Source organism: Pelecanus crispus, chromosome 11 (assembly GCF_030463565.1).
Source record: "Pelecanus crispus isolate bPelCri1 chromosome 11, bPelCri1.pri, whole genome shotgun sequence".
NCBI lineage: Eukaryota > Metazoa > Chordata > Aves > Pelecaniformes > Pelecanidae > Pelecanus > Pelecanus crispus.
Window position 1 is genome coordinate 8,729,465 of NC_134653.1, and position 13,648 is coordinate 8,743,112.

Here is a 13,648-nt window from a genome sequence, read left to right on the forward strand (position 1 = left end):
TGTCTATATGGATGCCATCTGAAGTAGTGAAGAGACAAATGGTGATGTCACAATGTTACCACAATTAAGGTATAGAATCACAGAATAATTCATGCTCGAAAGGATCTCTGGAGGTCTCTAGTCCAAATGGCTTCTTCAGAAGGCCAACTTAAGGCACATTGCTCTGAGTTTGAGTACCTTCAAGGATGGAGGTTCTATAACCTCTTTGGGCAATCTACTAAGTAAGGATTAAATCCTCTGCATCAAGCTTTTACGAATGAAGTACACAAATAAAACACTACTGAGTAAGTTAAAAACCAAAATTCTGTTAGAAATTGTTTATGCTACATCAAATCAGGAAGGATCTAACAACACCCTGTATTATCACACTGATTACCTGTTCTCAGGTTTAGAGTAAGACTGTCCTACTCAGTATAACACTCAGTATAATACTGCTTCATAATACCTAGGGTAAAGGAAATGTTGTTTATATGTTTTACCTTTACTTAAGACAACTAAAGACCAACCCAAAATGTGAGTGGCAAATCTGAGTTCCACTGAGCCCAAAGACTGTGAGTTCTCAGTCACACCTCATTACCCTGTACGAGCAGTTTAATCTCTAATCCTCCCAATACTTCATGTGAAATAAAGACATACTATGATCTCTTTAAGTGAGAACTAAACACAAAGAAATTGATTGTCCTACACAAGCTCATAGAAAAAGGATATAGAGGGCCAGGGTGTTGAACCAAACCCACCCTGGAGCTCTAGCCACCAAATCCATCATCTCTCTTAAATCAAAATTTTGCGCTGTCCTGATAAAGGAGCAGAATCATGCATAAGATAAAATGTCCTGGTATTTAGTGGAAGCTGGCTGCCTCCTAACTTCATGTTCCTTTGGAAATCCCAACCTAGAGCCATTTGTAAACTTCAGATTCAACTTCAGCTCTCCAACTGTTCGAAATCTCACAGTCATCTTCTAACAAGTAAGAGAGCACAGAAGGGGCAAGGGGATGTCAGAACATTCATTGCACACATAGACGGGTAAAGTTTCTTGTTTGAGTTAGCAGCCAGCCCATGCGGAAAATCTTTGATGCAGAATCATCAGAGGTGCCTGGAGCTCTTCACATAAACAGTGTGGGCAGAGGGGGCCAGGGCTGGATTCATTGCCTGGAATGCGTTACTGGAATAGATACATCTTGATTAAATCCCTGAACAGACATGTACCTGACATTTTCATGCTTAATTTTTCACATATTTTAAAATATTTTAATAAGTGGATGCTGTGGAATATGAACTAATTTAAAGTGTTCACATTTTATGAAGCTTAATTTCCATATTACTCTTGCTTGCAAGCACAGAAAGACACCATCACATGGTATGGCCTTTCTGGTACACGTTCTGTACTGAAGGCCTATAGAGCACACTATTTAGCAGCTGGGATATGGCAGATCCATAACTTTTGATTTGTTTATCAGCATGTCCTACACTCATGAACACAAGAAAATCGGAGGTTTTGTATATCAAGCTCCAGAAAAAAGAATCAGATCACCACATCAGTTACAATATGAAAAGGAGGTACCCCTAGACAATGCCTTCCCCTCCAGTTAGAAAGATATTACTGACCCTAAGTTCAAAGGGGAACTTATGTCAAAGTAGAATATGCAAATACTTGACTCAAAGGGAATCACATCAGTTTCATCACAACTAGATATTAATCAGCTGGTATTTCCGAGATACTAACTTTCTGCTCTAACTCCCAGGCTTCCAGAACAAACTGATCTTATATTTGCAATGATCTCCCTAACAAACTGTAATACTTAGCCAGCATAAAAATAAACACAGTAAAACCTGATTTTGTTAGACAGACCAAAAAAACCTGTTCTTCCTAATCATCGTTAAAGGAAAGTCCTCTGGAATGATTTCTGAATTTTCCATTTAGTCTGTTTATATTCCAGTCTTTCGAGTGATTTGGTAGACTAGACCTTTTTTTTTCTTTTAAATATCTGTTCGTTCTTCTTCTCTTCCTTGCTCATGAATGCCCACCTGTTAACCTGTTCTCATTCTCAGTTCCTTGGTTTTCTCTCACCCTTAGTCCCAAAGAGATTTCACAGCTGGACTTGACTGTCTTTGGTGCCATCTACAGGCAAGCTCTGATTTGCCTCAGAAATAAAACTTTTATCGATGCTTTGTAATCTCAATGTAGTCTTCTCACAAGGATTATTTCCTGAATGTTCAGTAATTCCGACACAATTATCAGATCCTCTCTGATCCCAGGCCATACTCTCAATTATTTCCTAGGAATCTGAAACAAAGGCAAAGCTAGATTCCCAAATGGAAAGACTGGATCATTTAGTTTATATATCCACCAGTTCAGGATAAAATGCCTTTAAAAGTAACTTGCTCAGTTGATCTTACATGGTCCAGAAAACGTTGCTTTCACAATGTTACAATTTGCCACACAGCATGGGTTTAGAATAATATAGTTAGCGCTTCTCCTAAGCATTCTTCTCCTGAAGAAATGATCAAGGGAAATTAGATGTGCATGACAAGGTTTTTGTCTGTATCCATGTACAGAATTTTTGAAAGAAAAGACAGCAGCTTTATGTTATATTGACCAAGTGTTAGGCTTTATTTTAAATGTAATGGCATTGCTCAAATATTATTTAAATCTACAATGATAATTCTGTGCACGTTTATGTATGTGTGGGTGTGAAATGTTCTCCCAATGGCTTTTTACACCACTGGCCAATTTCAGCCATTCTCGAGGCCATTAGTTCCAACAGATTTCACAAGATAGCCAAGCAGAGGATCCTATTAATAACCAGTAAGAGAAAAGCTGCAGCTTGAGCTTAGCTACTGTTTGAATCCTTACAGTAGTTTATTTTTTCTGTACAGAAAGAAAGAACCAAGTATCAAAGATTTCACTGCTCAGTTTCACTCTTTACTATTTATTAATGGATGCATACTCCCATGTGCTGCTGAATGACTGACAACCTTCATTCTATAAATGGACATGTGATTTAAAATGTGCACCATGCAATGAATTAATACTGAGCAAATGTCTTCAATATTAGACTTCTATAGTCTAAAGTGCATATTTCAGTAATTGGGTAACCAAAGCTTATATATATCAGCTTATTAAAAATACTTTGGGCTGATTTAAAATTAAATGTTTTATCTTTGAGATTCTACTTGTATGGCAGATGTATCTATTACAAATGTATCATTATTAGTATTATTTGAAGACTATTAGGGCAATTGCAAGAGTAATGTTTCGGGCCCTTAAAAGTCAGAGTCTACCATGAAGATATCCATTTGTTGCTATCATTAAGCAATAAAAAAAAAATCGTATTTTCTCATTCACAGATCAAAAATCATTCACTAGATTAAAAATAGGTGCAAGCTAAGAGGATTTACTTTGTATGGCACTAAACCTTATATATTGTCTAAAACACCATGCACATTCCTTTGGGATATAAATATCAATCTGATTAGCTAGCAGGTCTTGTCAGCCACAGTAACTTACCCCCTGGGGTACCTGAGCCATCACGTGGCTCTAGGACTTCTGTAAAAGGTTGAGAGGACTTAACTAAGGTCTATATAAGTCATTACCTCTGTCATTTGACAACGAATTAAGTCAAGAGGACTCTGCAGATCTTTTACCTTACAGTTTTTTCTGTTCTTGGCTTAGGGAAAACTAAGTGGCAAGGTGAGTTCAATCTTTCCTCTGGAGCTCTTGAAGACATCACAATAATCCACACAAAAAATGCACGGAAATAACCAAAGATCTCCAAATGCTGTGCAGTTCTACAAATACGTTTGGTTTTCTCCTCAGCCTGTGCACCTGAAGACTTTCTAGAGATTACAGCAAGCCAGATGCAGTACATGTATCTGAACTAAAGGATGGAACAGTCTGCTCCTGCAGGGCAGGTCCCCTGGTTTGCCCTGGGACCTAGATTGCAACTGCCCAACTAATCAAACCTGGCTGTCCTCATGGGGCAGCATCAAAGACTGACAGAACAAAATCAAGATTAACTCTACCCAGTATTATTTTTTATTTTACAGTAGCTTTGACATGGCTCTTTCTGGTATCCTGACAGAAGCTGGAATTGCTGCTGGCCTACAGAGCTGTCAAGGTAACATTTATGTTTCAAATTTGGCTTTTCAGTTTATCTATCAAATTCCTTTGTCCTCACTACCCCAACATCCCAATTCCAATAGAAACAGAAAAGGCTGAAAGGATTAACTAGATGGTATAATGTTGACTTCCTCTCCAGGGTACATGGTAAGATGTACGAGACAAGAGGAAATGGGCTCAAGCTGTACCAGGGGAGGTTTAGGTTGGAAATTAGGAAAAATTTCTTTACGGAAAGGGTGGTCAAGAATTGGAACAGGCTGCCCAGAGAGGTGGTGGAGTCACCATCCCTGGAAGTGTTCAAAAAACGGGTAGATGTGGCACTTTGGGACATGGTTTAGTCCAGTCTACCCTTGATTGGTTTAGAGTAGACTTGGTAGTGTAGGTTAATGGTTGGACTGGATGATCTTAAAGGTCTTTTCCAACCTAAACGATTCTATGATTCTATGTTCTTGTTGGTTCTTTGCTAACTACAGCTTTAATTGTTTTATCAAAAAGAGAGAAAGGAGGCAAGGTAATGGAAGAGATGCAAGGTTTAATCTTTGGCAGCCAAGGTACAGGCACCCATCATCATTTGTGCATTGTAGCAATTTTAAGTATGAAAAAATCCAGAAGCTGAAATCCTGTTTTTTCAGAGAATAATAAAACTCCTGCTGATTTAAATACAAGCACAATATTTATCATCAAGTTCTGTGAATTTATGTTTGAGTGAAGTATCAATTTACAAATGTATGTTCTTGCATGATGAAGACCACAGTCAGTATTTATCTTCCTAGGTTTGAGAGATCATTGATGGAAAAAATCTCATTAATCGGAAATAAACTCAGGAAAATCAAAGATTGTTGACTGGGGCTTGTAATGACCCTCAATGTACTGCAGAACAGTTTGCTGCTTTTTGAGCAAAAAGGTGGTTTGTTTTTTTTTTTTTGTTCCAGATCTTTAACTACTTTTCTTCATCTCTTCTTGCTTATTTCAGCTGCTGATTCATTTGATTACAAAACCTTTTTTGTCAAAGTGGGTCTCAACTCCAAGTCCAAAGACCAGCTCACCAAAGTCTTCAGAATTCTTGACCAGGACAGGAGTGCCTTTATTGAGGAAAATGAACTGAAGTAAGAAAATAAAAAAAAAGAGTTACCAACAGGCTTGTGTTGTATTATCTAAAAATGTAGGATAAGATCAGAAATACTTCCTTTCCTTCTGTCTCTTTGGATGAGAGACAATCGTGTGTGTGTGTGTGCGCGCGCGTGCACGCGCCTGCATGTGTGTGTGCTTGTGCCGAAGGAGCTGCAAGGCAAATAATGAAGGAAAGGCTGGACCACAGTGAGGAAACACTCTGATAGCACTGAAAATACTTGTTTCGTGTAGGGATAACTGAGAGACTGAAGATAAAAATAGCAGTTCTGCTAGAGTTTGCTTTTTATTATTGCAAGATTTTTTACTAGACTGAATTCAAAGGGCTATTTTTCTCTCATCTTTCTTTCTATCAGATGAATTCTGTCTTCCAGATCATATTCATCTGACTTTGAAGTTAAAAAGTAAGGTTAGAAAAATTCTTGCCACTCTTAAGAGTCTACATCTTGGGGAGGGGGGGCGGAAAGGAAGACAATACAGGAGGGAATATGAATCCTGCCGCTACGGAGGAACCAAATCCAATGGAACCAAAATGTCATCAAGGATTTTTACATGTTGTGATGCAACATCCTCTTACTTTCTTACCCTTATTCTCACTGAAGTTAGAGTAAGTTTTGCTATTGAATTCAAAATTATTTACAAAGAGTTTTGAAATAGTTTCAAGAATTGAATCAGGCTTGGAATTTTACAGCTATTACCAATAACAAACTCCAAATGCTTTCAGTACTGAGTGTGTCTCACTCACTTGTCCTCTCACATTTAACAGACTTTTTCTGCAGAATTTCTCATCCAGTGCCAGAGCTTTGACTGATGCTGAGACCAAGGCGTTCCTGGCAGCAGGTGATAGTGATGGAGATGGTAAAACTGGAGCAGACGGTAAGACTGCCTTTATTAAATGGAGTAATAGCTGCCTTTGAGACTTCCTAATGGCTAGCTCTATGCAGTTCCCCTGCTCCATACATTGGATAGCCGGTCTATATTCTGCCCTTGGATACAGGTGGTCAGTCCCTTTTTTCATCTACAGAGATTTTTTTCAGGACTGGAACCTAAATTGATATATTTATGAAATTTCAGTATATAATTTCACTGCTTTTTACTATTGAACTATGGTACAATGTGACACTTAAATGCAACACTTCCTTTGTCTTAAGTATCTATTATTATGAGTATACAATGTGCTACCTTTAAGGAATGATTATCAGAGGAAGTATCATTAGTTTCCCATTTTAACTTCAAAAATTATTACTTTTTTGACTGTGCAATTACAAAATGTGGTCCCATTTTATTATTCTTTCATTTCTTTTTCAGAGTTTCAAGCTCTGGTCAAATCTTAACAAGCAGTCAAGATAAAGACCAAGATATCTGTGCCATACACAATCTTTCCTATTGCCAGCCTACTATTTATTTACACATTTTGTACCCTGGAAGATCATGAACAAGTGCTGGCAAGTGATTTGATATTGCTGGAAAACATTTGAAGTAGTGCAAGCACTACTTAAAACACATTCGCCAACGTTTGTAGCAGAAAGTCTTTATACCACTGGGAGACTGAATTGGAATATACTCTGCTCATCTCAATTTTGGGCATTAAAGATACTAGTAAAAATATTAAGAGAAGAAGAAATCAAAAGCATCTCTGTGGGCCATTTAATTTTCAATATTTGCATAAATAGCTAGCACCTGTTGTAAAACACTAGAATGAATAAAATGTCCAGGTGTAAAACCTGTTTACAGCAACTGGTAGCAGTGTATTTAATCAAGAGGTATATTTAATGTCCCATAAGTTTTTATGTCATTCTTTATGCAATTGATTATGTTTCATACACTAATAAATGGCCGGACCTAGCACTAATTAAGCTGTCAATTTTAATACAAGATCAACTGGATCCAAGACAAATCTAGACCTCTGAAATAGCAATGCATTCAAAATTCTCCAAGGAATCATTTACCTTCCCGCCCACCTGATGGCACTATTGTTCCACTTACAAGACCTTAGAAGAGTATTCTATCTGCCTGAATTAATTCAAGTCAGAACACTTCTAGTATCCCACCTGCCCACTTCTGTTGATGAGTCAGTTTCGCCAGATTAAATCATCTCTGAACACAGAATGCTAACATTTTGCTTTCCAAAGGAGGGAACCCTATGCCGCAGATCTTGGGAGCAGAATGGAGGTCTCAGGAAAGGTCTGTGGTGCTAGTTTGCAGTTGGGGAATAAATACCTTATTGCACACTGAATGCCCTCTAGTGCCATCCATATGGCACTAAATATCCAGCATACCAGCTGTGCTTGGCGAGTTGCGCACCTTGGCACAGAGATACAAAGAAACAAGACATGGGTTTACCTGCACAGGGGTAGGAGTCGGGAGCCCAGAGTTCCCCTCTCTGTCAGTATGAGACTTGGAGGTCTGCACACAGAGAGCCAGAACAGAGATTCGGTACCCTTTAATCATATCAACACAGTTTATGGTAAAATTAGGAAAGAGTATTAATTGTTACCACAATTCTAAGTTGTTCATTTTGCATGAATGTCTAATTAGAGAAGATGCGTTTTTACAACCCTCACAAATGCAACTGAAGGTAAAGGGAGCGGTGTTTTGGATACAACTAGGTGAAAAGCACTTTGAAAAATCAAGTCCCTGGTGCTCCATAATGGCAAACTGGAGCACATTGCCTCAATAATCAATGTTCTGCTGCTTTTCTCAATCTCAAAACCAAAAACAACATAATGCATCTCACAGGGTTGTAAAAATAAATACATAAATATTTGTGAGGAAAGTATAATAAAATGAAGAGCACCACAAAAAATTGCTAAGAAATTAACTTTTTTTTCTTTACAGACAGATTGAAATAGGAAGCCAGAAATAAGGAGTGAGGAGAATGCAAAATTCTGAACAGTTGCTCATTAACTGAAGTTCACCCAGCTTGTGCACTGTTAGGGTTCTGGTTGAAAAGTAACAGTGTGATGATGTCATCACGATTTTGTCATAATACAAACACACAGAGCAATCAAATTCGGTTACAAAAATGACCTAAGTGCTAACAGTATCTAACTAGACACTACAGTGTATGGGTTTGTTTAGGCTTACATATGTGATAAAAATAAACAGACTTCCAAACAGCCTTTAAAAAAAATCTAGATGGCTTTAACCATCCAGAACATTATACTTCCAACATCATAGTTACTCCTGTGTACTCTTTCCAGAAAATCTGGAACTCTTGAAAAGTCTGTTCTTGGGCATTAATCTTGCAAAAACCTGTACAACAACTGTCTCATACTCTTTGTTGGAGCTATTTAAGAAGATGTTTCAGTATTTGCAGATCAAAAATCTTCATTTCAAAATTATCTGTAATGCTATAGTGGTTCTGACGCATAACACATTTATGATAAGACATTATGGAGAAGGAGATAAACGTCAATACCATGTTGGGGAAATCATCATATTATACAAAATTAAAGCAATCTACAGGACTTTAATGAATACTCAATAATGTGTTCATGTCTTATATGTTAGCCAAAAATATATTTCCATTAACTCTAATGAATGAATCTGGCCCTAATATTGTAGAATTTGCCTTAACAGTGAAAAAAGAATTATCCATCAAACAAATTCACATTTATGATTTCAATGTCATCCCAGGAGAGCAGTAAACAAAGGAAATTCTGAGGAATTAGTAAGTGCAGTCTGATTGCAGGGCTAAAAGCTCTCATTATTGTCAGAAAATGCTATGTATCTCAGCTGATACTATGTTTTACATTTTCACCATGTAATACAGGTCAGCTGAAGATCTTCAAGCATCGTACCAATATTAATCGCTAAATGAGAGAGAAAGGCACAGACAGCTCAGGTAACTTTTGAGTGAGCAGGCAGCTCCTTTACGTAACCACACTTACCACACTGATTAGCCTGCTATGTCTACAAATCTAAGACAATTTTACCACTTACCATTCCATTAAGAACAGTAAAAAATTAATGACAAGGCAAGTCTGATACCAGCTTCAGTGATCACTCCAGAAAGTTAAGAAGAGCTTGTGACTAGGTGTGTTTTCAGACCTTTCCTTCTTTCAGTATTACCACTAAGCAGATTGGTGGAGAAAATGCTGTTTTTTGTCTACGAGAACACACTTACTTTATTTCTTTTCCTCTCTGTCTCTCACTCACACAAGCTGTCAGGTACTGTAACATTTCTGTAATTGCTTATCATGCACTTTAAAAAAGCTCTTCAAATTGTGCCTGTAAGGCCACAGCTGGAAAGACTGCTGTATAATCATAAACATATGTTCCCACACAGCTCCCTTAAGATGAAGAACACTCTTCTGGAATCAGAAATTTGGAGGTCTGAGACATTGGTCTGTATTCTGCAAATGCTTCTATCCAACCCTTTCCACCAGAGTTCCTACATATGTGGTTGCCTTTTGTCAATGGAATTTTGTCACATGCTTTATGTGTGTGTTTTAAGCGCTTGTCTGAATCCAGACACCTGCTTCTCCTTTATGTAGAAGGCCATTTCTGTTAAACAAGTGACTTTTGATGATTACTTATGATAAGGTTAACTCTAATTACACGGTATTTTTACTTTATTCCTCACTATACCTCACTGCTGGAATTAATGGCAGAAAACCCACTGATATCAGTGAGGACAGGCAGTGAATATAGAAATAGTTGGAACCACTGCAGTGCCATTTGCTTTATTTTACCATGGCTTCTTACACTGCGGGTCATAGTGAAATACAGCCATGTGCCTTTGGTAACAGTATAGTACCACTGTACGTATCTTTTACATGTCACAAAAGGCATCATCCAGATTATTTCGCAGCCTCCAACCTTAGGGCACAGTTATTCTTAAAATACACAGAAAATCTGAAAAATTTAGACTTTTAAAGATCACTCTATCTGACACTGTCTATAATGCTGACAGCAGACAGAAACATCTTAGACAATTACATGTAAGGTCAGAGACAGAAAATTGTGTTACTGAGTCACAGAAGCACTTGCAAGTGCATTTAAAGACAAACACCTAGTATACGAAATGCTAGCAGAGATCTTCCAGCACAGCTTTTTAAGTGAAAAACTATCCTGATCAGAACAATCTCTGTGAATTAGTTATGCTATTAATCAGTTATGTTATTCTATTCTGCTATTATTTTCAAACAAAAATCAATCTCATTTACACAAAATGATAAGGACATAATTTAAACTGGGGAAAGTACACAAGACATTTCTCCTAACATGAGAGAAGTACCTGTCTTCGTTTAGCTCCAGACCCACAGTGCTGCAGGATGTATCTTGTATCCTGTATTCTACAGTCCAGGTCTCTGCTCAGTGCTCTGGGTAATATCCTCTACTTGCTGCAGGGAAAGAAAGCTTTGTCACCGAGGCTTCCAAGGCCTGGATTTCATCCTTCATTGTAATAATGCATAGTAGCAGAAAAGTCAAATACTAAACTATGTTCTTAAACTTCTTTGTTAAATATGGTAAAATACTATGGCCCAAGCAACCATTCAAATCAGATTCTGTAATTATTGCTGTTATGATGAAAGCATGTGCCTTCAGAGACAACTTGAAGTGGCAGGATAGAACTCATTTTGTTGTAAAGGCCCTTTTCAATTATTATAACTATATTCACACTAAGATCCTCTGCCATCACCACTGAGACATCAACATTAATGATCAACCACATAGGCTACTGAGTAGATACTATTTTAGTTACTTCTAAACTCATTACAAAGGCAGAATCTGTTATCCAGGATCATGATACAATTGTTCCGGCCCTAACACAACCAGGGCTGAAAGATGGAGCTGTTGGGGTTTTAGAACAGCTGCTACAGCATCTCTTTACACTATTGTAGTTGGTCTCAGGCTAACACCTCTCCTCTGATCTCACCTGAGACAACTGCTGATGTTTCTTTTGCATCTGCTTGAAGACACATCTTTGGTTGATTGCCACTGCTAATTAACTCTGTACTTTATACCAAACAGAACACAAAGAGTACAAGACTATTCCACAACCTGTCAATGATTTACCAAAATACAACTTTCCTCTGCTTATTAGAGAAGTGAATGGTACTTGATTTGAAAACAATTGTTTTATATGTTTAGGTTTCTAGCAAGAACTTATCAATATCAGTGTTCTGTATTTCTCAGAACTACACCTTCAAGTTTAATTCTGGAAGTCTGAAACAAAAAAAATTGCTTTAATATTCCTGTATATACTGTGCATAAAGACACCTCAGAGGAAAACAACAGAAGTTATACAAGTACATAAATCTTCAGATGAACAACTCAATAGCAGTTTCAGATGTCCCTAGTAGAGAAAAAAACCAAAAACCAAATAAACAAACAAAAATTAATAATTTTTCTTTAATTTCATAGGAATAACTGCTAAACATTCCTGGAAACTGTGCAATACTCAGATTCTGTACTCAGATTTTGCACTATTATTAACTGCCCATTACCTAGCAGCTGTTGTTCTGGTTGAATTATTAGGTATTTTCTTTATAGCATTACATTGTTTGCACAGTATCTTTTAGAAAATTTCTTTCATAGATCTCAGGTTTTGAATCCCTGAAGTGATTACAATCACCTAAGCTAACACATACCCCAGAAGTAAGGAAACAGGCAGATAATTTAGCTATAAAATAGATTATCTAAATAAAACATCCCTTTATATAATATATTCATCCCTGATCATTTCATTCTAATTGTAGTGGAGGGAAACCTGTACTTCAGATGAAGTGTCATTAATAAATAAATAAAACGCAGTAACCCTAGATTCCCACCTGTATCAATATACAGTGACATCAATTTGATTCTGAAATTCAGCTCTTTTAGGCTTTTGTAAACCATCTTTCAGCCAGGATTAGCATCACTTTTGTTGTCAGTGTTGAATTTCAAACATTAAAAGATCCCTTCGTAAGCAATAATAGTGAACTTACTGTAGCAACTGGCTCACTTTTATTTGAGATCATATTTTAATATAATACTAATTCTGGCTACTTTACTACTGCTGAATACATGTGAAAACAGTTCAGTACCCTGTGTGCCATGGCAGAGTGTATGAGGTAATCAGATGCCATTCTTTGAGCATTCGGCGCTTATATTTTAATACAATGCCTGAATTAGCTGAAGACACATTTTGAGCTTGAGTATTATATTATTATATTATATACTATTTCCCTCTCCTTCATTTCAATTTCCTCATTCTCATTAGCTTTTAATAATTAGTGTTGTAAGGCAAGTCAAAAATTTAAACAAAGCAAGCAGTTCAATGAGCAGTGTGTAGGAGCAAGCAGAAATAAAGGAAGCCTACTTATAACGTAACATCTATGGTACTATCACAGAGGTCTAAAAAAAACCCTTTTCTCTAGAAACATCTTGGCAGTAAAAATGTCAAGAGGAATCAGTAAAAAACCCTTCTGTTAAAACTCGTATCAACTTGAGATGATCATAAAGGAGAAAATTCACAACAGAGTGCAAAAAAGTACCTATAAGGATGAAAGCTATTTCAGGATGATGCTGTAGAAGCACAGTATGCACTTCATTCCCACTGCCACTGTCTGATAGATCATAGTATCATGCAAATCTCAGACAGAGAGCAATATGAATATATAGTAGTGAATGAAGAAGATAAACAGAAAGAACACCAAAAGACCTGAGATCAGATCTTCAACAAATCAGCATTGTTCAATTTGTTTTAATCAGACAATACAGCCCATGGTTCTTAGGTTTAATAGGAAAGTGTTCGTCTAGATTACTATAAAGTTTTCCTACTGAAAGAGATAGGAGAGAGCATTCTTTCATTACTAGACAGCTGATATTTGGGATTAAAGGTAAATCAGAGTATTTGTGATTTATGCCACCATCTTTTGCATACAAAAGAGATAGCAAAAAAGGTAAAAGTATCATTAAATGATGTCTGCTTTTTCATATCAATTATACCTTATGTTTCTCTACCCAAATTCAGACAAGCAGGTGCTATGGAACAATTGCTGTGCTTGACACTTTTCTCACTGTTATTAAACCAATCAGGAGTAAACCCACTGTAGCCCATTAACTTACACCAAGGCTTAGATATATTACTACTCTACTCCACAGCACCATTTGTAACTTTTGCTACTATAAAAAATATTTGTTCAGTATACCATGCTATTTCCATTCATTAAAAAATAAAACAATGCTCATGTATTAGGAGAATATTACTTTAGATACCATAATAGACTGTTATACAATAAACTCTAACCAAAATACACGTGTTTTTTACTGGTCTTCATCCTCGAATTTTGTCCGCATAAACCTCCTTAAAGAAAGAAAGAGGTTTTTGTCTGAGGAGGAAAACCTCCTGTCTGCTGTTCCCCATTTTCTTAAGATTTTTTCCAAAATTAATGCTCTTGAAATACATAA

The 13,648-nt window shown here is 36.9% G+C and overlaps 1 protein-coding gene across 1 annotated transcript; it reads left to right on the plus strand.

The window, feature by feature from the left end:
- Window positions 1-4,021: 4,021 nt before the first annotated feature.
- Window positions 4,022-6,582, plus strand: LOC104030346 (parvalbumin beta). The gene is made up of 4 exons (XM_009482031.2): window positions 4,022-4,118; window positions 5,094-5,226; window positions 6,015-6,124; window positions 6,557-6,582. The coding sequence occupies exons 1-4, from the start codon at window positions 4,058-4,060 to the stop codon at window positions 6,580-6,582; spliced, it is 330 nt and encodes a 109-aa protein (XP_009480306.2). The 5' UTR covers window positions 4,022-4,057.
- The last annotated feature ends 7,066 nt before the right edge of the window (window positions 6,583-13,648 follow it).